The sequence below is a fragment of the Terrapene carolina genome, unplaced genomic scaffold (assembly GCF_002925995.2).
Source record: "Terrapene carolina triunguis isolate 2854851 unplaced genomic scaffold, T_m_triunguis-2.0 Scaffold231, whole genome shotgun sequence".
Taxonomy (NCBI): domain Eukaryota; kingdom Metazoa; phylum Chordata; order Testudines; family Emydidae; genus Terrapene; species Terrapene triunguis.
Genome location: NW_020664582.1, coordinates 2,701,415 through 2,729,099, shown reverse-complemented (window position 1 = coordinate 2,729,099; position 27,685 = coordinate 2,701,415). Strand labels below are relative to the sequence as shown.

At 43.5% G+C, this 27,685-nt stretch overlaps 1 protein-coding gene across 1 annotated transcript; it reads right to left on the bottom strand.

The window, feature by feature from the left end:
• Nucleotides 1–3,702: 3,702 nt before the first annotated feature.
• Nucleotides 3,703–27,685, bottom strand: MYL10 (myosin light chain 10). Its single transcript, XM_024207708.3, has 7 exons — nt 27,582–27,685; nt 20,991–21,080; nt 17,346–17,421; nt 15,603–15,707; nt 12,117–12,195; nt 6,493–6,541; nt 3,703–4,277 (listed from the first exon to the last, which is right to left on the bottom strand). Exons 1-7 carry the CDS (start codon nt 27,582–27,584, stop codon nt 4,179–4,181), a joined length of 501 nt encoding a protein of 166 aa, XP_024063476.1. The 5' UTR covers nt 27,585–27,685; the 3' UTR covers nt 3,703–4,178.

Here is a 27,685-nt window from a genome sequence, read left to right as displayed (position 1 = left end):
CTATCAGGGATGGTCTAGACAGTATTTGGTCCTGCCATGCGGGCAGGGGACTGGACTCGATGACCTCTCGAGGTCCCTTCCAGTCCTAGAATCTATGAATCTATGAATCATATATAGCAACTAGCTATGGCCTCTACTGTCACTGATCAGAAAACAACCAATGGATCGATCGCTAGTATAGGGATCTGGCTTTGTTCAGGCGTGGTGGCCAAGGCTATGTGTGAGATACGGGTTGCACAATGGTTGCCATTTCTCTCATTCATTCCAACGCCCTTCGGGAGACCAGGCAGGGGAAGCCAAACAGACGATTTCCACCCTTTTTGCTGGTGAGGCAGGATTTCCAAGAGGCAGAGCACAACCCAAGAGCAAATACCCCTCCAATAATAGGCGAAGCAGAGACAAGGGATGTACCCAGGGAAAGGGCAGCATGCGTAACAACACAAGCAAGAGCAGCTTCCATCTAGGCTCAGGCAGCTAGAAGGGCAGAAGCTAATCCCCCTGGCTACTGAACAGAAAGAGTCTTCTCATTCCAGTAATAAACCAGCTGATGAGGTGTTGCTTTTCTCCTGTTTGTCCAAGGGGCATGTGGCTGGGTGCAAGATGTGCACAGCTCACCAATAAAGTCAATGATATTCCACAACTTCTGCTTATTTAGCTGTGGGGGGGGGAGGGGATCAAGAATCAGCTTCAACAACAGAGCGATGCAGAGAGAGTCTCTGCTCCTGAACTCCTCCTGCCTTGCAGGACTAGGAAGTGTTGTTGGTGGCACAGGAACAGAATGGCACAGACCCAGAATTCGAAAAGCCCCAACGGCAAAGCCCAACAATGGTCAATTCGTGTTTATTATTTATGTTACCATAGCGCCGACGAGCCCCAGTGGCAGACCAGAATCCCGTTGTGCTAGGCCCTGTACACACAGAACAAAAAGCTGGCCCCTGCCCCAGGGAGCTTACAAAAGGCCCTGCTGCAACAGTGGAAAGAGGATACTTACAGAAAAGCTGCCTGGATTAGGTTTCTAAACATCCATATTAATTATTATTTGTTGTTGTTATGTTAGGATGTGGCGACATGGACACTGCTTCCATAGTTCAAATCCCATTTATGCTCCTATTCATAGGCAATGAGCTGAGCCACCTTTCTTGTCCCCGACTAAGAGCCCCTGGCCAGAGAACAGGTAGACAGACGAGAGGGGCAACGTGTACCACGCAATAAGAGTGGACAGAAATCGGCTCTGACAGAGCCTCTGGCTGGTTAAAGCACTGCACCGAGGACCCAGGAGACCACACATTTCCAGGCTCGTGGGGCCAAATCTTTAGGAGAACTCAGGACCCAGATTTTGCCAGTCCTCGGCACCCACACGTAGGCCCGGTTTTGAAAAGGTCTCAGCAACCAGCAGCTCCCATGGCAACACGGATGGTCCGATTTTCAGAAAAACACAGTACGTTGGGTGCTGAGCGCTGCTGAAAAGATGGCCACTTATTTTGGTGCCTAACTGGGTGTTGAGCCCTTTTGAAAACTTGGCCCCCATTATGGATGCTGAGCTCTGTGGATAATTCTGGCCACAATAGTGACCTGCCTCAGTCTCCCATTATAAGAATGGGATAATAATTCTCTACCTCTCGGAGGGATTGTTAGGCTTAAGCCATTCATGTTTGTGAGGGATTCAGATACTCTGGTGATGGGGGCTAGATAAGTAGAAGCCAACTCTAGAGCCGCAGGCCCTCCACCACTGCCATATGAGAGCAACCATTGGGATTGCCTGAGAGCAGCTCCCAGAAGGGAATGTAGGGAGAGAGTGAGTCTGAGAGATGATGAGGTCATGGGAAGCGTTCCTTGCCATGTAGCACCCTTGGATTGCTTTCCAAATACAGTTCATCACCAAATTGGCCAGTTCTGAGTCTCTCGCTAGTAGCAGCAAACTCCTTGCTGAGAAACGATGTCATTTGTTTCTCCGGCCTGGGACCCCAAGGCTGACAACCACAAATCATAGAATCATATATGCATCCAAAGAAGTGGGCTGTAGCCCACGAAAGCTTATGCTCTAATAAATTTGTTAGTCTCTAAGGTGCCACAAGTACTCCTATTCTTTTTGCGGATACAGACTAACACGGGTGCTACTCTGAAACCTGTCATAGAATCATAGAATATCAAGGTTGGAAGGGACCTCAGGAGGTCATCTAGTCCAACCCCCTGCTCAAAGCAGGACCAATCCCCAGACAGATTTTTGCCCCAGATCCCTAAATGGCCCCCTCAAGGATTAAACTCACAACCCTGGGTTTAGCAGGCCAATGCTCAAACCACTGATCACTTTCACTCTTGCGTCTGATGAAGTGGGCATTCACCCACGAAAGCTTATGCTCCAATACTTCTGTTAGTCTTAAAGGTGCCATAGGACCCTCTGTTACTTTCACTCTGTGTCCCTGATCCATATGCAGACCCCTTATCTGCATGGTTCTTTGTCCCATAGTCTGCCTTCGTCCCTTAAGCAGAACTCCCTTTGGTGTGAACAGAAATATGTGCCATGGAGAAGAGATCCACCATGCACACCAGAGGGAGGAACTGTGCTCATGTAACCCACACTCCTCCTGGGTGTGGTGCTCTGTCCCCTCTAGCGGCACTGAGACCACTTAGAGATTAATGAATCTGCTACAGCATTAGCTAGGTGCCATGTGGCTTTAGCTCATGCAGTAGAGGCTCATGCACTAAGCTCCAGAGGTCCCAGGTTTGATCCCACCTGCCAATGACCGGGGTCTGTTGGTGTTACAAGTGGGGGCTCATCTGGGATTTCAACTGAGAAGTCTCTGAAGCTTGGGACACACTTCCTCAGGTAGGGGAAGTATGTAACCCACACACCTCCTGTGTGTGGTGTTCTGTCCCATCTAGTGGCACCGAGACCACTTAGAGATTAATGAGTCTCCTCTACTGCCTTAGCTAAGGGCCATGTGGCTTGAGGCTCATGCGTTTAGCTCTAGTGGTCCCAGGTTTGATCCTGTCCGCCATCTGTCAGTGTTACACTCACATGGAAAAATCCTTCCCTCTTGCAGATGAACTGCCATGCAAGGCGGAGATTCAGAGAGACCGTGGTGATGGAGCACACCTCCTGCCCTGGGTGGAGCCCAGTTGTTGTACCAGGGTGGTTTGGGCCCAAAGCAGACCGCCGGTATGTAGATCCTCCACCCCTTTTCCCCAGAGGTGGGCAAAGACCATGAGGCTATTCCAACTCTAGTAGTGGTAGTGGAGCAGCTCCACTTGTTCCTTGATCTGGACAGAGGATTTCTACCAGCTTCCTTCCCCCTCAGAGTTCCTCAATGCCCAGTCAAGTTACACAGACTGGGTGGAGGATTTGGGTCTGTACCATAAAGTGCCAAATTTTGCTCTCAGTTATGCCAAAGCAATCTCATTCACGACTCTGGGGTTCTATCCCTAAACTCTCTTTATAGAAAGATTGTGATGGAACTAGAAACTGGTGAATAATTTATCTACCCTGATTGCTTGTCTGATTGACCCGGGAACAATTTCCTCCCCCTACAGCAAAGGTGTTTCTAAGGGTGGAAGTTCATTCCTCAGTTGTTTCCAATAGTGTCTACTTAAAAGTGCTGCAATTCTGTTATTAATAAACTGGGATAATTCTACAATTTATATTTTATTGCCCGAAGGCAAACAAGTCAAGTGATTTATGAAACTGACCACATCACTAAGACAGAAGACAAAAACTTATTTTTTTTATTTACACTTTCATTGTAAGGGGCTGTGAAATGGAACAGAATTCTATTTACAAAATGCTCTTCCCAATGCAATAAGCTAGAGCATTTCTCAATGAGTTTGTGGAGCTCATGTATAAAAGACAAAAAGTTAAGCAACACTGCACTGCCCAGTGGACCATCTGGTGAAAATTAGAACTGTCAAATCATGAAAGTACCAGTTCGTCAAGAAAATTCCACTTCAAACCACTGCTGGGGGGAAAATGGGGATGGGCAAAACTAAGAAAATTGGTATTTTCAGCTTTTCTAAAAACAGAAGCATTAAATAACTTTAATCTAATTTCAATTGTTTTATTGGTTCTGTTCTGATGACCATATGGCTTCAGCACACTGAATGCTTAGCTCTCTGTCCCCCATACAAAAGCACAGGGAAATAACTAAGCATAAAATCTCTTCAGAGGAGAAGCTCATCTCCTCTTAGTCCTTCTCCTCACCATGGGTGATAACATAACAAAGGTTCTTATAGTCAAGATTACCGGAGACATCTGGAGGGAAAGCAGCAAACATCTGGCTGACCTGCAAAACAAACAGGAAATAAGCATTACAAATGCAGGACGGTAGGACAGGAACTTGTACTGATCTCTGTGACCCAGGGAACTCTTTGTGCCAACTGGCAGAGGGTACAAAGGTGCATAAGGGTTACAGGAATCCCCTGGATCTGGGATCCCCATACGAGTTGGCCATGGGCCATGTAAAGTCTCTGCTGAAAGCCGGTGTCACACTGGTCATCATAATCATTGTGAGATGTACATATGGCATATATGTGGGGAGTTATGTGTATATACCTGTTCTCTAGATCTGGGTGAGTTAGGGCAGAACACCAAAAGGTGATCTACAGACCCCTGTCAGGCAGGGGGCAAGAGATGCTTCTCTCTCTCTGACTGGTCATGTGCAAACTGAGCATTGTAAGGTTCACAATAGATGCCTGTTTACAGTCCAAGCAAATTGATTGGGGTGAGCTGCAGGAAAAAACAAAAGCAGCAAGGGTTATTCTGTGTAGGAGAAAAAATGATGAACCTTTGGAACTCTAACTGGGGTGCAGATGAACCCCCAGTTATCTTCAGGAAGGGGAGACAAGTTGCCAGCTGGGTTGGGCTCATGAAAGAAGAGTCTCAGCCTCCCTGGCGGGAAAACGCTCTGGGAAGGACTTAGGAGAAAGCAGGACTGTATTAGACAAGAGGGCATCTTGTTAGTTGAGTGTAGGCTCTAGAAGGTGTGCTATGATTTTATTTTCTGTGTCACCATTTGTTTCCAATATTTCGGTTTGCTTCATATGAATCTCTGTTCTTTGCTAAATAAACTTATATTCGCTTTCTCTGTAAATAAATCTAAGCGCTGTGTGTTAAGTGAAGCTGTGTTCTAAGGTGTAACTAGTGAGCTGGGGTGAGCTATTCCTTTGGGAGGAGCCAAGCTGGGAGTTCTGTGACCCTTCAGTGGAATGGGGGCTGGGCACTTCAGAGGGATGCTCGGAGGAGTCAGGGGTTGGTATGTGACTACTGCTAACCTGCATGAGGGTCAGTGGTGCCTGCGAGGGCTGAAAGGGGAGCGCGTGTGTTGCCTTTGGCTGGGAGAAGCAGGGAGTTGACCCCTGGCAGGCACACACAATGCTTCCTCATGCTATGGGCAGGTGTTAGCCAGGTGCTCGCAACCCAGGGTACACAATCTCCATATGAATTCCAACCCAGTTCAGCTCCTCTGCAGCCTGGTCCATAGCCCACAATGGAAAATCCTCCATTGACTTCAATGGTTATTGGAACAGGAATCACAACACAGCTGACCTAGCTAACCCACTCCCATTGGAACCCACAGCCCCCTGATTAAAAGAAATCTCATCAGCATCCAAGCTAGCCCCTCACCCAATAGAATTCCATTCAGTACTCCAGTCTAGCCCCTCAACTAACAGACTGTAGTTTGAACCTCCTCTCAGAGCCCTGCCTCTCAGCTGGCAGAACCCAGGCTTAGGCCTGGTCTACACTACGGGATTAATTCGGATTTAGCAGCGTTAATCCGAATTAACCCTTCACCCGTCCACACTACAGAGCCAGTTAATTCGAATTAAAGGGCCCTTTAAATCGATTTCTGTACTCCACCTCAACGAACGGAGTAGAGCCTAAATCGATTTTGTTAATTCGAATTAGGGTTAGTGTGGCCACACACCACCGAATTACTGTGTTTAAGTTAATGGGGTAGTGTGGCCGCACACCACCGAATTAATGTGGTTAAAAACCGAATTAAGGTGCTTAGTGTGGCCGCGCACAATCGAATTTATACAACCTGTTTCCCAAATTCGAATTATCTAAATTCGGATTAATCCTGTAGTGTAGACATACCCATAGTCCCACACAAAGCAGAACTTTTGATAGATTAGTTCAGGAATCCAACAAGATTCCAGACGAGATAAATGCCATAGAAATGGAGCCCAGATCATTGTTCCAGCCCACACCCAACAGAACTTCATTGCCTAGCTCACTGCAGAACAGAACAGCTGACTATAGGTCAGTCTTACACCTCCATGGAAATCCGAGGAATGCTTTTTGTATGCGATGCTGATTTAGCCATGAAATAACTTAGGCGAAGTTTTTTGTATTGTTCCTAATTGCCAGAGCTAGCATGGATCTCTCTATCAGTCTTGACATGAACTGAATTCATACAGCTAAAGAAGGGCAAATGCCCATTGCTGAGTAGCAACTAGGGCGATATTCATATTTCAAAGAAGGTAAAAGGTCCTTACCTCTTCTTGACTGAATCGGTCTGCCTGTGTCATAAGCATTTCTTTGATGCTGTTCAGATAAAATGAAATTACCTGGTTAAAGGAAGATAACTGCACATCACATCTCAGATTGCAAACTGCTTTCTGAAAATGTGTGTGACTGCATAAATTAGAGCTGCTAATCCTCGAAAGATATTGTAAGAGATTTACTATGATATCTTGGTTCCAAGAGCCTTCCCCCATCAATGTCACCTCATGGTTCTGCCAAGTTATTTTGCTTTGTAACATTTTAAGATTGTTTACAGTTATTATATTTGTAATATAGCCGTTTTCAACGCTTATTTTATCCTAAGATGGTGGTTTTCATGCTAGCTGTTTAAAAATGTGTGTAACTTAGCAAAGCTGAAGAAGAGAGCATTTTTGTGACGTCTAAGGATGAAAGAAACAGAGCATGAAATGAGAACAAGGACATGAGAAAGAAGACTTGAAAGAACTCCAGCAGCTATTCCAAATCACCACATGAGTATCCTTTTTATTTTATTTTTTTTCCCAAGCACTCATTCCCAGAGGGGATTATGAACTGCTTGTATTTCAAGGTAAAGTATCTTGATCTGGAACTATTGAACTTTAACACAGCCCTTATACCACACACAAACTCCCTCCTATGCAATGACATCAAAGAGAGAAGATACTCTGGGCCAGAAACTTAGCTGGCCTGCACACTGTTTCTGTACTAGTATACCTGTCAAATAGGGGTGTGATTTTTTTACCGAAATTCTCAGATTTATAGAGTTTTAAGGCCAGAGGGGGCCTTAAAATCATCTAGTTTGACTTCTTGTGTATCACGGGCCATTAAATTTCACTTATTTACCCCTATATTAAGCCCAATAGTTAAACCACTACAACCCCTAGTGTAGATGCAGTTATATCAGTATAACCGTACCTTAGGCTAGGTCTACACTATGGGGAGGGGGTCGACCTAAGGCTAGGTCTACACTACAGCGGGGGGTCGACCTAAGATACGCAACTTCAGCTACGTGAATAGCGTAGCTGAAGTGGCGTATTTTAGGTCGACTTACCTGGCTGTGAGGACAGCGGCAAGTCGACCGCTGCCGCGCCGCTGTCGACTCTGCTACCGCCTCTTGCCGCGGTGGATTTCCGGAGTCGACGGTAGAGCCATCAGGGATCGATTTTATCGCGTCTTCACAAGACGCGGTAAGTCGATCCACGATAGACCGATTGCTACCTGCCGGATCGGCGGGTAGTGAAGACGTAGCCTTATACTGGTATAGCTTATTCCCCTCCAGTACAGGAATAGCTATACCAGTATAAAGAGCCTGTGTCCACTCTAGGTGGGGTTGTACTGTTTTAACTATACTGGTGTAGTTAAAATGGTACAACTTTGTGTGTAGATAAGCCCAGATCATTTTTACTTTCAACCTTTGCCCCATCCTTTATTCAATTATTAGAGCGCAAATTAAAACTGTCTTTATTGTTCTTGTTCCCAAAGGATATTTGTGCACTCTCAGAAAGTCCTAGAGGATATAGATCTAGACCTAAATCTAGAGGAAATAGATTATAAATTGGTGACAGTGGGTTACAATTAGATATGTGCGTAGAATTTGAAACAAGAATTGAAATCCAAAGATTTCCATTTCAGTTTTATATTTTTGAAAATGGAACTGATTTTGAAAAACATAAAAATAGCCCTGTGCTATGTCATGGATGCATCTTCTGAAAATAGAACACTTGTGAAATGAAAAGTGCCAATGAATAATACAAAAATCAGAATTTCTTTATGGTAGAAGTCAATTTGTATAAAAAATATATGCTTCTGAATGTGCATACTGTTGTTGGGAAGGGGCCATTTGGTGAGAGATGAAATTTCTGGATTACCAATGGGGCCTGAGGAACAAAATAGTGAAAATATTCACACAAAATTTCTGGAAAATATTTTCCACGCTTTAACACAGCTCTAGTTACGTGACAGTAAATTTCCTGTATTCTTTTCCCACCCTCTTTATTTAGCAAAGTCATATGAAGACTTTCCTTGTCACTAATAATTTTTGTCTTCTTAACCAGACCATTTGTTACATTATCATTGCTTTTGCAATGTAATTATCACATGATCTGCTGCTGCCTGTAATTAGTTCTCATGGAAGTACATTGATAATTGGACATTTGCACCCTATAAAAAATAGGAGTAGAAAAACATAAATAGGAGGGCGCTGGATACACCAAGCAGATTGTTCAGTGGGAAGAAGCACTTAAACTACTTGTTGTGTTTTAGGGATCCCAAATAAACTTCCATCTCATACAGGCTTGAATTAGGAAGAGAGCTGGGTGCGATGTGTCCTCTGTTCACGGGCTTAGAGTGTTTTTGGAAAGAAAAAAAAAAGGCTCAAATGTCTAATTATAATCTTCTGATGCATAGCCCAGCAGCCCTTGGCATTCTCACAAGTAAGAAGGACTGAGTTAAGGACCTATGCACATTTTCCATTATTTGTTTTATAGGGAAACGAACACTCAGAATTTCCAAAACTAGAAGCTATGTACTTCTTTTTTGCATAGTATTTTTTTCTCAAAAAATTAAAAAAAATCAAAGCCTTGTGGTGACTTTACAGAAACCAGTCAGTGCCCATTTGCTTTGATGTGGCACACGAGATTATATCTGTTCTGGCTAATATCGACTGGTTCTAATATTTAAAATATTTTGGTTGCTCCTTTGATTTCCAAATAATTTTAGAAAATTACCTTTGAAATCCATGGGGCAAGTTGCTTTTTATGGGGAAGAGCCCATCACGCAATGCAGTCTTGGAAAAAGCTCTCCGGGTTCGTGTAAGCACTGGTTTAGATCATGGGCGAACATCCCCAATTCAGTCGTATCGCGTCGACTCTCCAAAGGGCCCGGAAACGTTGAAACTCAAAGAGCTAGCACGTCAGCTGGTGCAAATCAGCACAGCTTCATTGACTTCATTATTAGAACTGACTGACATTGACCAGACTCAGTTCAATCAATGGGAACTGGGACTGAGTCATCCAACCTTTCCAAAAGCTACGCCAGTTTACTCCGGCTGTGAATCTGGCCCAACATATTTGCTCTCTTTGACGTCATTGTATAGGCGGGAGTTTGTGTGTGGTAAAACAACGTGGAGAAACAAAGTGTGTCATGGAAATTGGAAGTCTGTTACAAACTCCTGGAGCTTTTGGAAAGGTTAGAAAAGTCCATCCCAGTTGCCTTCGGATGGACTGAGTGAGTCATTTCCAGACAAGAGGTGAAAACATGCAGCAGGAAGAGACATAAAATCTCCAGAAGGATGTTAACTATATGAATCTAAAAAATAAGTTCTGATTAAAAGGTCGATGTGACTGAGTTTGGGGGAGCCATCCCAATGGTTTTAATATGGAGGAATATTATTTATTAAGATATTAACTGTCATATTGAAAGGGTTGGGTGATCCACTGTAAAAATGATTGCAAAACCTTCAAATGTTTAAAATTTGGAAGCATATGAATAGAAGTTAAACCTCAAAGACATTTATGGAATTGATTTAATGGTTTGTTCTGTAATGATCAACATTACCCTCGGGTCTAATAAGTAAACATTATGCTCTGTTGTGGTGATGAACTAAAGCCATTGTCTAATGCTCGCTGTGCAGAGGAAGTGGGGAGGATGACCTTTTCCGTCAAGGAAAAAAAAAAGTATCGTGCTCTCTTCTTCGCTTTTGGAGTCATTCCTAATTCCTAATTCGCCCCAGACTCTAAGAGGCTTCATTTGGACCTTGGCGTGTGCAAAGACTGCAGGATCAGGCATAGAAAGGGGAGCGGCATATTTTGTATCCAATATGTTGCTAAAGATGGTGGTGGGAAAATAATATTTCATGGTTCTGGTATCATCAGAAGAGCATATTTCATGGTTGTGATTTCACTACCATGTGATATGGCCTATTAGGCAATAGGATAAACTGTACTCTGGTATGTTGAGTCACTTCAGATGTCCCACTCCCACTGCCCAGCAAGGAGCTCTTCCCAAACTGTCTGGATAATATTAGCCTCAAAACAAACAGGAGGGCTCTTACCTCTAGTTCCTTCCAATTGTTAGGTACACCCACTTGATTAAATTGGGTTGTAGACTCTTTAGGGAAAGGGTTGTTTCTTAGGGTTTGTCTCCACGGGCACTTAGTTTGTGGCAAGCTGTGGGTGCTAGCCTGCCATTGACTAACTAGCAGCGTGGACCCCACTGATGTGCACTAACAATTCATTTATGCATTTTGATCTAGCCCTCTTTGAAACCTGACTAGATCAAAGCACATTAACAAACTGTCAATGTGCGTCAGCAGAGTGCACAGGGACAGTAGACTGTGGCAGGCAAGTATGGGGGAGATTCACACCCCAGCTTGCTGCAAAACTAAATGTTTGTATAGACAAACCCTTACTCTCTGTTTGTACAGTACCTAGCACAATGAGGCTCTGATACTGACTGGGGACTCAAGTGTAAGAGAAATAAATAACACTAAATAAAGGAGACATTGTACATTAATTTATTTTTTTAATTTACTTGCACTATCCATCAGTTACACCGAACGCAGTCCACGAATACTCTGCTTCAGGCTACACATACACATCAGGGAGTCTGAGAGCAGCACAGACTGCTGGAGGTTCACTCACGTTATCACGGTGTTGACAGAACCCCTTGATGTGTTATCACTTTATAACTCATGGCTTCCTAATTAGTATCATTTACAAAATGGACATTGTGAAAGGCCCCAACACTGGCTGCTGTAGCATAAGTAATTAGGCCCTTATTCTCAAAGTTAGACGTATTTAAGTACGTCTAACTTCAACCATGTGAGTAGTCCCACTGAACTCATAGGTCAGAGTTCCTTAGCTATTTTCCCTCCTTCAAATAATTTATCTCATGGGCCTGATTCTCATTTATATTAAGGGCCCTTTATACCACTTAACACCCCCATTCAAGCTCCTTTACGTTGCCAGATTGATGTAGAGGGGCCTACTGTATGTAAATAAAAATTGGGCCTTACATCTTTATATAAGCACAGTTGGGGAGCTGTCTTTAAAATAATAAATAATACTACTAGTAATAATTAATGATGGGGCTTCCACAAGGTCCGCTGGTGATCTGGAAAGCTAGAGAAAATGATCATCTAGGAGTAGAGGGCTCAAATGGTAAACATTTAACAAGGGGAGATCCTCTCTGAAGCCGTCTCCCTGTATTAATTAAGCTGACTGCTCTATTTTTAAAAGAGGACGAGCCTTCCCCTTCAAGTCAAGCCCTCTTTGAGAGTTCTGCACCAGACACTCCTTTTAATTTTACATATGGAGTTGATCTATAAAGAGTGGGTCGCGGGTTGATTTATATCCAGACCTTGAAAAGAGGCTATCTAATGGCATGCATGTGATTACATTTCCGCTGCCTCTTGCAATATCTAAAGACAATAACATCTCTTTTTGGGGGGATACAAGGACATTTATACAACAATCTAGTCTTTTGACTGTCGCTTACAAAGCAACATGCTTTTCTGCCTGCCAGCTCTTCTGCCTCTTAGAATGTACATCCTTTAAACTGCCCCTTTACGCAGTGCACTTATTTATTTATTTTTTTAAAGTATTATAAATAAACTTACTAGTCTGCCTTTATGTGGCCTTTTCCTTCTGGGTCGAAAATCTTAAAAGCATTCAGAATGGTCTCTTCTGGGTCCGTGCCTAAAAGAAAATGAAATATAATGTAGATGTCTCTGTGTGTGAGTGTGTGTATGTTTGTATGGCTGTCTAATATTTGCTAAATAATTACATTCATCTGAAAATGGAGCAAAATGGAGAACCTGCAGTTGTGGGTTTGAAGACAAAGGTTTCTTAAGTCTGCAGCATTTGTCATGTCAGATAAACAATAAAGGTGAATAGTTCAGTGTTCAGAAGCTTAAAAATAATAACTCATATCTATTCTGTGTCTGCAGGAGAGAAAACTTCCAGGAACTGGTCTCCAATATCAGTACCCAGAGGATTAGCAGCTTTCAGAAATGAAAATATAACAAACTGTTTCCCCGGCTGGCTTCCTTTAATCTTGTACTGTACGTTCCTTGTAAAAACACTTTTTGATGTTACTTGTTCTCCACTATATAGAGGAGAGGTTATTTCCCTCGCCAAAGGAAATGGAGCTCGTCACCAAAATGAAGTGTCAATGAAATGCAATGGAAACAGGATGATCAATGTACAATAGTGAATTGTCCTTATGTTGTGTATTGTGTTTCCATCTGAGGATCTCAAAGCACCATATAACCCTCACTGACATGCCTGGGAAGCAGATAAGTATTAGTTGGAGAAAAGAGAGGGTCTTTTGGTTAAGGCACTAGATTGGGACTGAGGAGATGTGGCTCCTGTTCTCAGCTCAGCCACAGACTTTCTGCTTGACCTTGGGCAGGTCACTCAAACTCACTATGTCCATAAAACAGAAATAATAATCCTTCCTTTCTCCCACCCCAGGTCTGTCTCTTCTATTTAGACTGTAAGCTCTTGGGAACAGGGCTTCTTTTATTATGTGTCTCTACAGATCTGAGCACAATCTTGGTTTGGGCTTGTGGGTGGTACCATAATAGAAATAACCATTAACAACAATAGTACAAAATCCAATTTACAAACAAGTAAACTGAGCCACACAGATCATTTAAATTAACTGGAATGGTGAGTCTTTGAAGTGTAATTATAATAGGAAAATGTGCTCTCAGCACAGCAATGCCATTATGTCACACAATGTAACAGAGACAGAACCCAGGAGCTCTGACTCCTGGTTCTTTGCTCTGTCTATCAATCCACACTCCCTGACCACTCCCCAAGAAGTTTCTTGCTAAGGTTTCACAAGGATATTTAGCACATGGCTGTGCAGTATCTGAACTGACAGGGTGGCCCATAACAGCGTGGTTAATGATCCATAAACTAGAGGACTTCTTTCTAGGCCTTTGTACCACCGGCCAGGAGTATTCTTCTGCAAAATTCTGGACACTTATTTCAAACTGCAATGGCTATGCATTCAATACAGTGAGTGCTGGTATTTAATGTTTTGATTGTCTCATGCAGTGAAACTTATCCCAGCTCGGAGGAGGGGGTTGCATTTTAAGCAGTCACCTCTGCATGGGGGATTTTTTTTCCCCTTAGTGCGTTTCACATTTTCTACTCTGTCATATCCCTGGACTTCAGCTTTGAAGAGAAGCAATGCAGCAGGCATTCTTTATTGATTAGCTAGTAAATAAAGTGGTTTCTTTGATGTGAGGCATCTCTGTTTTCTGTACAAATTGCATTATTCCAACTCCCTGTAGAAACAGCTCCATGTGGTTGGCATTAACATAAACTGAGTTTTGTTAGCTGTTCATCTGGCATCATAATATCAATATACAAAGCTAAAGCTTGTCTCAAAAATCCCAGCTTCCCTTTTATGACAGAAATCAATTACAGCACAACAAATTTCACTTAGAAAGCACCTTTCACCAAACTCTCTGAGTGGTACTTAGCTAATAAAAAGTGTTGCAAAATTGCCATATCCACTTCCTCCAGCCCATTCTCCCTTTATAATTGTACTACAAAGACTCTTCATCCCAATTAGTTTTGATTGGGAATGTGCAGGCTTTTGGCTCTGCTTATTTTGCATGACAAACCCAACCAGAAGGGCATGACAAGCACAGCTGTGATTTTCCCTTTGACAAATGGAAAGAAGAAGAAGGGGAAAAAAAGCTCTCCTGCTAATAGCCAACAGGAAACCTGTGGACAAGAGGGGTACGCTTCACCCATTTACCTTCCTGTGCTGGCTCTGTTTTCATGCCACGCAGTTGGCAGGGCTGGAATCTCACCAGGCTTCAGCAATTGTGGGAGGCAAAGGACAGAAAGGAAAAGAGGCACTTTGCCAAGCGCTGTGTGATCATGGACATTATGAACAGGCAGGAGTGCACTCCAGAAGGGTGAATCAAGATATCCAGCAGATCCCAGCTAGAGCACCGTGAAGGAGGCTGAGTGTTACCGTCTGAGGTATGGCCACATTGTAATCACGGTGTGCGAGCACGACATACTTTAATCTAGCTAGCTATGGCAGTTCGGTGCAGGCTAGCCCCACAAGTAATTACCCAGGATACCAGACTTGTACAGCCGTGGCTTCACTGCTCCAGTACCCAAGCTAGCCAGATTAAAACTAGCTAGGGTTTGTCTACACGAGCTGCAATCATATCCTGTGATTGCAGGGCTGACACACCCTAAGGATCTAAGGGCTTGTCTTAAATAAATAAAGATGCACATACCCCTGTGATGGGCAGATTAGAGAGAGAGATTAGATAAACTTTAAGAGATATTACTGGTTCTACTGACCTACCCCTGATTAAGTTCAAGTCCACCTCAAACCTTACGACTTTCTGTTCCAAGAGCAAGGAGCACTTCTTTGACCTTGACTTCAGTAATATAGACACAGCACAGCACAGCAAACATAAAATAAATAATTAAAAATATGTTTTTTAAATCCCAACATAATATTCCCCCTTGAGAGGAAATGGGAGGAAAGAGAAAGACAGCAAACACTTGCTATAAAAACTTAATGGACTTTGGAAGGTGTTCAGATTGTCAGGGGATGAAGGTGGTACAAGAACCTGAACAGAACAGAATTACCTTGATCTGAAGGCCAAACCTTTCTCTCCTCATTAATATTTATTGAGAAGGTGACTGGAGGTGCATCTTAGCCACTGGGATCTCTCTTCTGCAATTCTTGGCCACATACAATGCAAAAAATTAAACTAAATTACTGGCTTCCAGTTAGAATCTAGTACCTGTGGCAGAAATCCCTGTATTTGATATAGCATTGGGCCAAATTCCCCTTTGTTCTAACTCTAGTGAAGTCAGATGAGATTAAATCAGTCCACTTTTCCCACTAAACATGCCCTTGTGTGTCCAAGGGCATGCCACTTAGTCTCTCTGTGCCCTAATTCCCTGTCTGCAAAAATGGAGATAATTCCTCCCTACCTCACAGGGGTGTTTTCAAGATGCATTGATCAATGTTTGCGAGGTGCTGAGATATTACAACAAAGAGGTCCTTATAAGAACACTGATAGATACCTCTCTAACCCACCAATGGTACTTACCTTTCAGTTTTTCACCAAACATAGTCAGGAAAATAGTGAAGTTAATGGCACCTGGAGCTTCCTGCACCATGGCTTCTAGCTCTTCATTCTTGACATTCAAGCGACCTGTAGTAGCAGAGATTATTTTTCATAATAAATAATCATTTTATTTCAAGAAGTGATTCCCCACTACCCCCTTCCCACTGTGGTGCTCTGGACTCAGCAGAACAATGTTAATGATGTGGTAAGACATAAGAACATAAGAACGGCCCTACTGGGTCAGACTAATGGTCCATCTAGCCCAGTATCCTGTCTTCCGACAGTGGCCAGTGCCAGGTGCCCCCAGAGGAAATGAACAGAGCAGGTAATCATCCAGTGATCCATCCCCTGTCGCCCATTCCCAACTTCAGGTAGATGTAATTCAAAAAGTCACTGTCATAAACCAAACTGAAGGAGTTGGCTACAGGATAAAAGGACAAAAGAAGGAATGGGAGGGGGAAAGTAATAAATATGGGGGCAATAATAGCCAACATGGGGGCCCATTTCTGAAGAAACTGATTATCTTTCACCACGGGTGAAATCCAGAATTTCAGCCCTCATCCTATTACACGATCACCCATGAGATGGTTTTGTGAGTATGCAATCATAATAAGAATGGACAGATGACTTGGGTAACCCTGTTTGTTCCCTTCCAACCTGCAGGACTTCGACTAGAGTTGAGATTCTGACCGCCCTACTCAAATTGAGTCGTACCTGGCTAGGTGTGCAGTCCCATTGATTTCAGTGGGCCTAGCTGAAGGGTGAGGTGCTATTCGGCATGAATTAAGGGTATCAGAAACTGGCCCTAGGAAATGAACATTCCAGAGTAACATTGGTTGCAAGTGGAAATTTCCTCACTATCACTATAAAGATATGGGGAGCTGCAGCTCTCTGCATGGACTCTGCTGAAGTCTGATTCCACCCCAAGGAGCACTACGGATTTTAATCATTAACTCCTCTTGATAATATCCAGATGGCAAAAGCCCAGACACCTACATCACTGTTCAAGCCTCAAATACTGCAAAAGGGATGTAGCTCCAGGTTTGGGTTTATGAGCCTTTTGACCTTCCATTGCATGGGAAGGCCTGATGTTGTAAGGCGTTAAATACGCTCTAGACTTATGGCTTGAAAAAGGCCTTCATTAACCTCATGACACGCACATTCCAATCTAGGCACAGAGGAACAGACCTTCACATGAAGTTCCCACGTTGGCGTGGGAAGGATGGCGGCTGGTCCATGACAGAAACATTAATTGGTAGATATTTACATGACTCTTAGATGAAAAAGGTGCAGCTCAAGAAGCCCGGATAAAAAGGCAAATCAGAAATGCCAGGCACGGACCCCTACGTGGGTGGGCTAATTATGAAAGGGTTGATGGGGAGGGATCAGTCTCTTAGGAGAGGATGTCAGCTGCACCACTCTCTATCACCCGCCAACGAATCCCGGAATGGCCCTCATTTAGCCTTTGAAAGGGGCTGCTCAGTAAACTTCCCGGCTAGAGATAGACAGCCAAGATAGCAGCTACCAGCCATAGAGGAGGAGGATCAAATTGAGCAGGTTTGGCAGGTTTTCCCTTTGGCTCTCTGAGCCTCATGCATATCTTATGACTCATCCGGCTCTAATTTTAATATAATCCTTTCATATGCGCTTGAAATTTAAATTGCATTTAGAGTACTTTTATTTATTTATTTATTTATCGGTTTGTTTGTTTGTTTGTTTACTCACCCAATGCAGCAAATGTATCTCTCAGGTCTGCTTTGTCAATGAAGCCATCTCTATTCTGATCCATAATGGTAAAAGCCTATTAAGAGAAAAGGGGCATTATGTTACCATTGCCTCTTGATGTCCCACTGTCAATCCTGATACTCATCAATGTGGTATTATATTTGCGTTAGAAAGGGGAACATTTATCTTTCCTTTATTAATCTACAACGTACAGTGTGATTTTGCTTTACTTACTTTCAACACGTTAATGTATCTTGGCAAGAGATTTAATTAAACCCACCCAAACTTCTTCTTACTAAATTAACACTCGGCGCAGCATGGAGTTGGGTCTATGCCAGTGCTGTCAGATCCAGCCATTCGGGCTTTAACCCGTGAAAGCTTGGATTAGGGAAGCTCTAGTCACAGCTGCCACGGAGGCTGTTACATGGGTTGTGTACCCCTGCCTATATCACATTGTCCTGTGCGGCTAGAACAAGCTGTAAGACAATTAACAAGAGTGGCCATCACAAACTCAACAAGGAGTCTGGCAGCACCTTTTTCCATGCATCTGATGAAGTCGATTTTTTACCCACAAAAGCTTATGCCCAAATAAATCTGTTAGTCTTTAAGGTGCCACCGGACTCCTTTCTGTGGAAACAGACTAACACGGCTAGCCCCTGATACTTGACATCACAAACTGGTGCTGAGTTAAAGTCAAAGTTCTGTGGGGGCTAACAGGGAAGCCTCAAAGTCTCATAGAGGAAATAAAAATACAAAAGTGAAGTAAGAAAACTCAGAAATCTCTACTTTGATGTGTTATTTATTCAACCCAGGCTTGTTGCCCTTTCCATCACACTGTGTCCTTCAGGCTGTGGTCTAATTGTTCTGTGAATGACCTCAGTATGTTGACCTTAAAATATCTCCTGTCAGGCAATTCTCGATAGTTTGCGGAAAATACACTTGTTGTTTTTGTAGTTTTTAGCCAACACACAAGTTTGGAACTTTAACCTCTTCCCCATTCATCATTAAATACGCCTATCTATCTACCTACCTACCTACATACATACAATGGTCATAATTTAAAATTTTCTTATACTTTGAAAGATTTTAATGATTTGAGAGATATTTTCCTGAGCTCACAATGGGAATGTTGGAAGAACCAATAATATCTCTGAAAGTGGTATCTATCTATCTATCTATCTATCTATCTATCTATCTATCTATCCATCCCAGGGACCTTCTACATGCTTCCCAAAGATACACAATCAAGGGAATTCAGGCAGACTCATAATATCTGGCTACAGCACTTTTACTGGAGGAATCTCAGTACTCATAGAAACCATCCTCAAATCCCTCCGCACACAACAGGCCAGCTTCCCCCAAGACACTACCAACTTCCTCCAGAAACGCCACAACATTAACAGCCTCTTCAAGAACACCATCCTTGCCACCATTGATGTCACCTGCTTCTACACCTACATCCCTTACCATGATGGCATTGCTGCCTGCCTCAAATGCTTACAGGATAATGTACAACACTCACCTATCCCTCTAAATGCATTACCAAACTCATTGATTTCATCTTCGCTCACAACAGCTTCACACTTAACAACAAACACATTGTCCAAGCTATGGGAACAGCCATGGGTACTAAGATGGCTCCCCAATATGCCAACCTCTTCGTGGGCCACCTCAAAGAAGAATTTCTGGAAAAATGCACCACAAAACCAATGATATGCCTGACATACATCAAGGATATTTTCATCTCCACCATAACTTCAACCACCACCACCCATCCATCAAACTCATTCTAGAACACTCCCACACCACCAACTTCCTGGACATCATGACTAGCTTCTGCAACGGAACCCTACAAAAGACTATATACAAGAAACCCACAGATCACCACACTTATCTCCACAAATGCACCCCAGGCACACAAAACAATCTGTTGTCCACACCCAGGCATTCAGATTCCACAGAATTTGCTCTGAGGAGGAAGTCTGGGATACACAACTAAACACATTTAAAACAGCCTTCACTAAACAAGGACACTTTGCCAGTGAAGTAGACAAAAAATGGAAAGGGACACCCAAATACCCTGGGAGAACATGCTTCAATCCAGGAAAAAAAACCCATTGACTGCACACTTCTAGTTGTCACCTACCACCCCAGACTGGAACATATATGGAGTATTATCAAACAATTACAACCCATGTTGGATGGGGCTCACATCCTGAAATAAATTTTTCCCAAACCCCTTCTTCTGGCCTTCAAATGATGCCCCAATCTCACCAAGCTGATCATCATAAGCAAGCTCCCCACAGACCAGGACCCACCAACTCAAAGTGGTACCAGACCCTGTCAGAACAACAGATGCAAAACCTGCAGACATATCTCCACTGTTACAATGATCAACATCTCCTAAAACACACCTTTCAAGGTTCATGTGTTCTACATGCCTATGTAGGCATGAACATGTGATGTACCTCATCCAGGGCATCAAATGCCCCAATAACGACTATGTGGGTAAAACCAGACAATCACTACCCTCTCAAATGAACTCGCACATTAAAATGATAAAAGACAAAAACACCATTTTACCTATGGTGAACACTTTTCATGAAGCGATCGCTCCCGATCTGACCTCTTGATACTCATCCTCAAAAGAAACCTACACAACCCTTGAAAAAGCAAGCCTGGGAGCTTAAATTCATAACTCTCCTAGACACTCAAAACCATAGACTCAGAGACACTGGTTTTAAGGCTCATTACAATTTGTAACATCCCATTGCCTGCTTACCCTGAATTCCCCATTTCATTATAAGTTGTCTCCTACAGCATGTGTAAACCCTTATGCTTAATACTCTTACCTTGAATTGCCAACTTCATTTTAAGTGGTCTCCCACCACGTGTTATCTCCTTATCCTTAACAATTTGGCCCAACTTGTATTTAGCTCTGGTTTCCTTCCCCAGACCTGCAGGGAGCTCCGTGAAGCTCAAAAGCTTGTCCCTTCCACCAACAAAAGTCGGTTCAATAAAAGATATTTGCCTCACCCGCCTTGCCTCTATCTCTCTACCTGTCTTTTGTGCCCATTTCCATGGTACTGTATCTTTTACCATCTCTGATGTCACCTTGTTTATTGATACACATTGACTATAATGAGTGGTAACATCCGCAGGTGCATATAGCTAGCTCACTGTATCCACCTACCATAATTTGTATACATTTGTAGTCTACAGCTCTGTGATGTGCAGCCCCTTAATCAACTATCCATTAATTAAAGCCCCAGTAAAGGAAAGTATCCCAGCATTGAAATACATGCTTAAAGTTAAGCATATGCTTAAATGATGTCTTGAATGTGAATAGCCTTAAGCGTGCGCTCAAATGCTTTTCTGAGTGAATTGTATAGTAATTTTTTTTGTATTGAGCTTTGTAGGTTTTTTAATAATGTGTAACACCTAGATCTTGAGCAAAGAAAGAAAGAAAGAAAAATTCATAAAAGTGCACAAGTAAAATGTTATCAGCGAAAACCACTAAGATGATTCAGAAAACAACCGTGTAGTCTATTAAAGCAGATGAACAAAGTAACGATTGCAAAACAATCCTAAGCAGTGATGGGAGAATGTATAACATAGCAGTACAGGATAACAAAGTTGGCCCACCTCTTTAAACTCCTGAATCTGGGTTTGATCGAACATGGAGAATACATTGGAACCACCTCCTTCTGTCTTCTTCTTTGCCTTTTTTGGAGACTATAAAAGAAATAAAAAGATCCAGTAGGTAATAAATAACACTTGGAACACCAGGTAAGACCACCACATTTATAATGGAAGGTAATATGCATGCACAAGTAGCATGAGAGGGTTGTATTCGGTTATATTTTCTCCCATGTTTGATTTAGTACTTAGTTGTACAACAAATATATAAACACAGAAAAATGCTGCTTGGTTACAAAAAAAATGGGGTGCATTTTTACCAAGGAGTTTTGTTGCCAATGGCATTCTATGGACTGGATTGTAACCTGATAATCCAGCCTGAGTGAGAGGCAGTACATGGTTATGTTGCCCCAGAAGCAACATGGAGAGTCCAAGCTGGTCTTTGCTTTCTCCTTGCTTCTTGGGGGCAGTGGTCCATGCCAGCCCATTTGCTAGTGCTGATTACTTTCCTCTCAGTGCTGGCTCTGTTATGCTGGCTGGCTGGCTGGGGGTGGAAGAAGCTAAGACTCTGACCTCTCCCCACAACGTGCAAACCTGTGCGAGAATAGTACCCCCAGCAGCTGCTCCCTCCCCCTTCCCTGCCGGCTCTGGCAATGCAAGGAGCCTGCATTGGGGAGTGAGGAAGCTCCTTGTTCTACTTTACTCCCCTGCCAGATCCTCAAAGGTATTTAGGTGCCTAACTTCCGTCGATTTCCACACCTAAATACCTTTGCGGATCTGGGCCTAGATGTCTTGCCCAAGGTTGAGGGTATGTCTACACAGGGAAAAAACCCACATCCGCGAGCCAGGCTCTGAAGCCCAGGAGGTTCAAAGCCCAACTTAGAACACCTACTTTTAGCACACGCCCAAATCTGTAGACCCACACTCTGAGACTCACCACTACAGGGTTTTTTGCTGTGTAGACAGACCCACAGGGAATCTATGGCAAAGCAGGGAGCTGAACCTAGGCCTCCTGAGGACTAAGTCAGTACTAACCACTGGACCATCCTTAACCCCATTTGTACTATAGTCCCGTCTGCCCCTTACGTAATAGAAAATGAAAAATTCTGTTCTGTTTGGACTACGCTGTACAGAACAAAAGGCAACTTTCTCCTCTCACCAAAATCTGTCAAGATTCAAATGAGATCCTGGGAATGAGAGCTGGTCAAAGACGTTTTTCCATCTAGCACTGCTGGAAATATATAGTGTCTGGTCAACTTAACTTGCCATGCAGATTTCAGCATTCAGCCATCCTGGTGAGGATCTCATGTTATGGTATATACCCCACAAACGTACACACATTGTATCTATCTTCTGGAACACAAACTCCTGTACTATGGGAAATGCATGAAAGAATGTATTTGCTGGGAAGAAAAACAAAGACAAAATGCCACCCAAGACGTGGAAAGATATGTGAACAAATGGAATGTTTAATTAATGTAGAAATATTGATTTTGGAAAATAAACAGATTCCCTCCTCCTCCTCACACAGAATGAGTGTTGTTTTGAGCCAAAATGGGCAGCATTTCATGCAATTTGAGGTGCCTGGTGGACATTTTCAGCATTTCTAGTTAAAGTGGAAATCTAGGGACAACCCCACTTCTTAACAGTGTATTCATTCCCCAAGGTAATAAGAGAACAGATGTTAGCCCGTTGAGTACACTGACACTTCTCTAGGGGCTAATGACTTCACAATGTAAGCAGTACTCACAGGGCTGGCCTTAGATTTTGGGGAGGGCCAGGAGGGTGATTTCATAAAGGCTTCTCAAATTTAGCTGATCCATCTGAGGGGGCAATTTTTGAGCCACCACTAGCTTTTTTTTGCTGCAGATAAGGGGAGCCCTGTTGCTCAGTCCAGGTATGATTTTTTTATTCACCCTGATAAATTTCCTCCCTAATAATCAATTTACTTTCTGAGGTTAACACCACAATGAAAAGGGCTAGAATCCTCATCCTACTCCCCTCAGGGCAAGGCCTGATTACACCATGCATTGGGTACTCCCTGGCTAATTTTGGTGAGTTGTCTATATAGACAGCTCAGAGTGCATACACAGTAGGGACTTTAAGCAGGAGTTGTAGTTGTATGAAATTATGTGGTAAAACCCAGAGATGTGGCACATTGTCAATACCAAAAAAAAAAATCAGCTCACTTTTTTTAAAAAGGAGTGTTAAAGCCCATAGAGACTGAAGCATATTTATTCACAGAACAAGTACAGCACCGGGCAAATTCAAACCCTTAACCTCACCGCCTCAATGATTTGTTAATAGGCTTCAATCCTGACCCCTAGGAACCACCTCCAGGGTTGATAAAGGATTGTTCATTGCCAATATTGACCATTCTGTCTTTAATTTTTCTGCTGAAAGTCCAAGTATGGGTCCCAGTTAACACCTTTTACAATGTGGTTCCCTGCGGAATCGGACTGAGACCACCAAATCATTTCACAGAGGCCACCGAGCAGCTGTCAGATGGTAGTGCCTTTCCATCACTGGGTCCAAATTCAAACTGTTGGATCTAGGGCTCAAAGGATTATCATCCGTCTGCTGGGCTATCCAGCCTCCCAAATCCCCCCTTATAGGTGGTGTAGGTGGGTGGGTGTCTCACTTGAATTGCCAGGAGATCCATATTCACAGGGCGGAACCCCCAGAATCTTGGGAGAATGGGAACGTGAGGCAGCCCGAGGGGCTATCTGCCGGAGATGAGATTTCACCTTGTTGGTGGTGTAAGTCAAACCCAAAAGGCAGCTAAAAGAGAGCAGAAATGCGTCTGAGCTGCAGAGTTTGCACTTGGATCGAAAACTCCCCACAGTTCTGCAGTGATTAAACCAGGATTTCGTCTGAGGCTTATCTCTCCAAAACAATCTAATATCTTTGTTTTACCTCACAGGACAGTGAGCAGGGCAGCAGATGGGGAAGCAGAACACCTCGTTTTTATTCTTGGATAGATCCGTGGTTTACGGCCTGGCCTTTAGCAAATCACTTGGCCACTCTGTGCCTCAGTTTCCCCATCTGTACAATGTGGCTAACAATCTCTTTGCTAAGTGCTTTGAGATCTACTGCTGAAAAGTGTTAGATAAGAATGTTAAGAGCTATGAGGCGGTGCAGGTTCCCCAAACTGAGATTCCAAAGCCTCTGACAGAAAAGAGTCTGGAAGAATGTTGCGATGTCTGATACAATTCCAGCCTGGGTGTATTTATCACCCCACTGAGAAGAAGACAACAGTTCTTTTTCAAAGGGGACCTCAGAGCCATCACGCATCGCTGCATTATATCACCAGTGCTAGTGCTCTGTCAGTTGGCTTGGGTTTCTAAGGATCTTTTTGTTAATTTTTAGATGCTTTAAATAAAACCCGAATATGAAAAACCCTGACCCTGAGACAGCTCAGGCTAGCCTAGTGCTTGTTGTGTTCTGGGTTTCCTTCACTGAGATTCTTTACATTTCTGCTGTCTGGTAGGGCCTGGGAGTCGGAGAGAACAAAGATAGATAGAAACAGTGAGTCAGCGTCGCCTCCGCCTCTCTGGGTGCAAAGTAAGAACAGGGATCTGCGGGCGGAGGGGGTGTGTTTGTGTCTACAGGTGAAGAATTTCTTCTGCTGCTTTAAAGGTGACCTACGCACACAAGCAACTTAATAACTGCAGCGGCTGTATGCCAATGTAAGTTAGGTCAACGTAATTTTGTAGCGTAGACTTGGCCTATCTGTTTCACACCATTTGGATCCTTTCGGTGGCAGGGCTTGCAAGGAATGATCTATTCTAGAGGAGCAAGCAGCATAAACTGCTCTGAGAGCCACAATCGGCATTTCAAGCAGGCAACACAACAGGCGCTGAGAACTCAAATAAAAACCTGAGCTCTCAGAGCAGAGAAACAGAGGATCTTTTTATTACCCCTTCTATACTCACAAACAAATCCCTCCTCTCACCTCCCCACACACCATCATACACACAGCTCCTGATTCCCTCCCTTCCCCCTCCACGATCCCTTCCATATCTCTTGAACTTCATCCCCCACACATCACACCAACAATCTCTCCTGTTCCCTACAAAATCCCTCACCCCAGCCATCTCTCTCTCTTTCATAAACACACACACACACACAGAGTCCACTGGCTTCCATCACTCACACACACACACACACACACACACACACATCGCAGTCCCCACGACAGCCTGTTCAAACCCTGTGCCCCAAATCTCCTCTGCGATCCCCTTGCGCTACATAAGCACACAATACCTTTTCTCCTCTGGCAAGTATACACATAAATGGCCCCCTCTCAAGCACACAGAAATGAACAGCTCACCCCCTCCAACACAAACTCCCCCCCACCCCCCCCCACACACTTCCATAGGAAAGGCACGGGCCAGATCTCCAGCTGGTGTAACTCGACCTTGCTCTATTGCGGTCAATATTTTTTAGTACAGGTGGTACATTCCAGGCAGTCTAGCAAGCTGCAAAACACATTTCATCAGAATGTGATCTATTTTTGGGTACATGATTCCCTTCAGCACACACAATTCACTACAAAGTGTCACTGAGCTGAATGAACGCAGGAATGTTGTTGGAATATGGAAAAGCTCTCTCGCTCTCTCGCTCTCTCTCTCACACACACACACATAGAGACATCACAGATCCAACTTTACTGAAAATTCCCTGGTATTAACTGGGACCTATAGACACACAGTTCTCAGAATTCCATCCTGTAACACTTGTGTGGTCTGCTTCTTGTTAGAAAAATTATCTCCCTGAACCCTGCCATTCTCATCCTCTTCAATCCTGTATGTCAGAACCTAGTAGCACTGGCTGACTTCTAATTATTTTTTACTGTGGTGCTTTGTCTGCACTAATCCTTTGAAAGTAGCTTTACTGAACATCTGAAATATTATGATGCTATAAAACCTCTGTAATATTTATAAATCCCTTAAGACATCATAAAGGGGGGGGAAACCCTCTTCACAGAGTTCATCTTGCATAATTACATATACATTTCCCTCTGATTAATAAAAAATGATCTCTTCCTTATGTAAAGATATTCTCAGCTTTCTTTCATTAAGACAATTTTTTCTTTCCATTTTAAATCTGTTTCATGTGTCCGTGAATTGTAAGGTGCTTCAGAAGATGGTTTCCCAGAGCAAAAGGCACAGTGAAAAGCAACATCACGGACAGTCTTCAGTAGCAATGAGGCTTTGGGGACATGTGTTGCCACATTCTGAGATCCATAGCATTGGCCAGTTTGGCCACAGATAGTCTTGGAATAATTATTCCAAAAGGCAGAGAGCATTGTGGGAAAGGAGTCAGTTCACCAGAATGAGAGGGGGGAGAGAAAGACACGTAAAGGGGTGAAAAAGAAAAAGTCAAGACCCAATACATGTCACCAGATAAATGGTTGGCTTAGGTGCTAGAGAAATCCATTAAAGTGTAGCCTATATATCTGAGGTCCCAGTTGGAAAATCGGGACAAATACACTCTCCTCTAAACCAGTGGTGAACAGGCTTTGGTTGCTGGCGTGTCCAGGGACAAACCATTTTCACTATGCGCAAGCTGATGTTACAACCTGGTCTTGAGCATGGTTTTTAGAGATTGTTTTGATTGTGGTTTGGTCCTGTTCAGAACAGTGGTTGGGGCACATTCATCTCCTGCTTCAAGGGAGCCAGGCTTGAACCACGCTTCAACAAGGGTTTTCAAACACAGGTCTCTGGTGTCAATAGGCTGCAAATAGCAGCCACACGTGCCAGTGGGAAATGCTACACTGAGGGCGCCTGAAAGGAGGCAAGAGATGGAGGAAAATAAAGAAAAAGAGCTGAAAGCAAATAATTAAAGACGCAATATTCCTTTCCCTCCTTGTTAAGATAGAAAAACCTCCAGTGCTCCAGCCCTTGTTGAATGATGTTTTAGTCAGTCCAGTGAAAACGCAGAAGGCAAGCGCAGAGCCAGATACACAGATGTCATCTTGGGCTGAAAATCTGCCCTTGCTCTTTGGAACCACATAGGCTGGGACAATAGTGCAGAGGTAGCCATGCAGCAGGTCCCGGAGCCATCCTGCCAGCACAGGGCAGGATGCCCAGTGGGGCTGGGAGGGCAAGGAGTTGGCTATGGAGACTATAATCTCTGTAGTGCTCCTTGCCTCTTCTTCCTTGTGCCAATGACAACATTGTCACAAAGCTGCCTCGGCCGCAGCAGACTATTTATCTTCGGGCTATTCAGCACCGCTAGCTGCATTAGTTGCTGCCCCAAGGTGAGACTAGGTTGGAAAAGAGACTCCCAGCGAGCTATTTCCCCCAGCTGGTGAATCCATGCAGCACGGGTAAGATTTTGCTCTGACTGTCTCCAGACCTAACACATTTATTAATAGAGTGCAAAAAGGTGCTCTGAAATTCACAGCTCATCCAGTGTCTCCGGTGCTGGCTATCTCCTCAGTCTGAATGTGATTCTGTTTAAGGATGAGATCTGACATTGTTATTATCATTGCTCCTGTTAAAGTAGCTATGGTTAGAAAGAAAGAAAGAAAGAAAGAAAGAAAGAAAGAAAGAAAGAAAGCAAGCAAGCTTGGGAAAAAGTAACTCCTACCATGGTGTTGCTGTTCCTTCTGCCCCTTCTGTGCCAACTAGCCGGCCAGCATACACAATGCCAATTGTTCCTTTATATAGTGTCACCGAGGAGTAAAAATATGC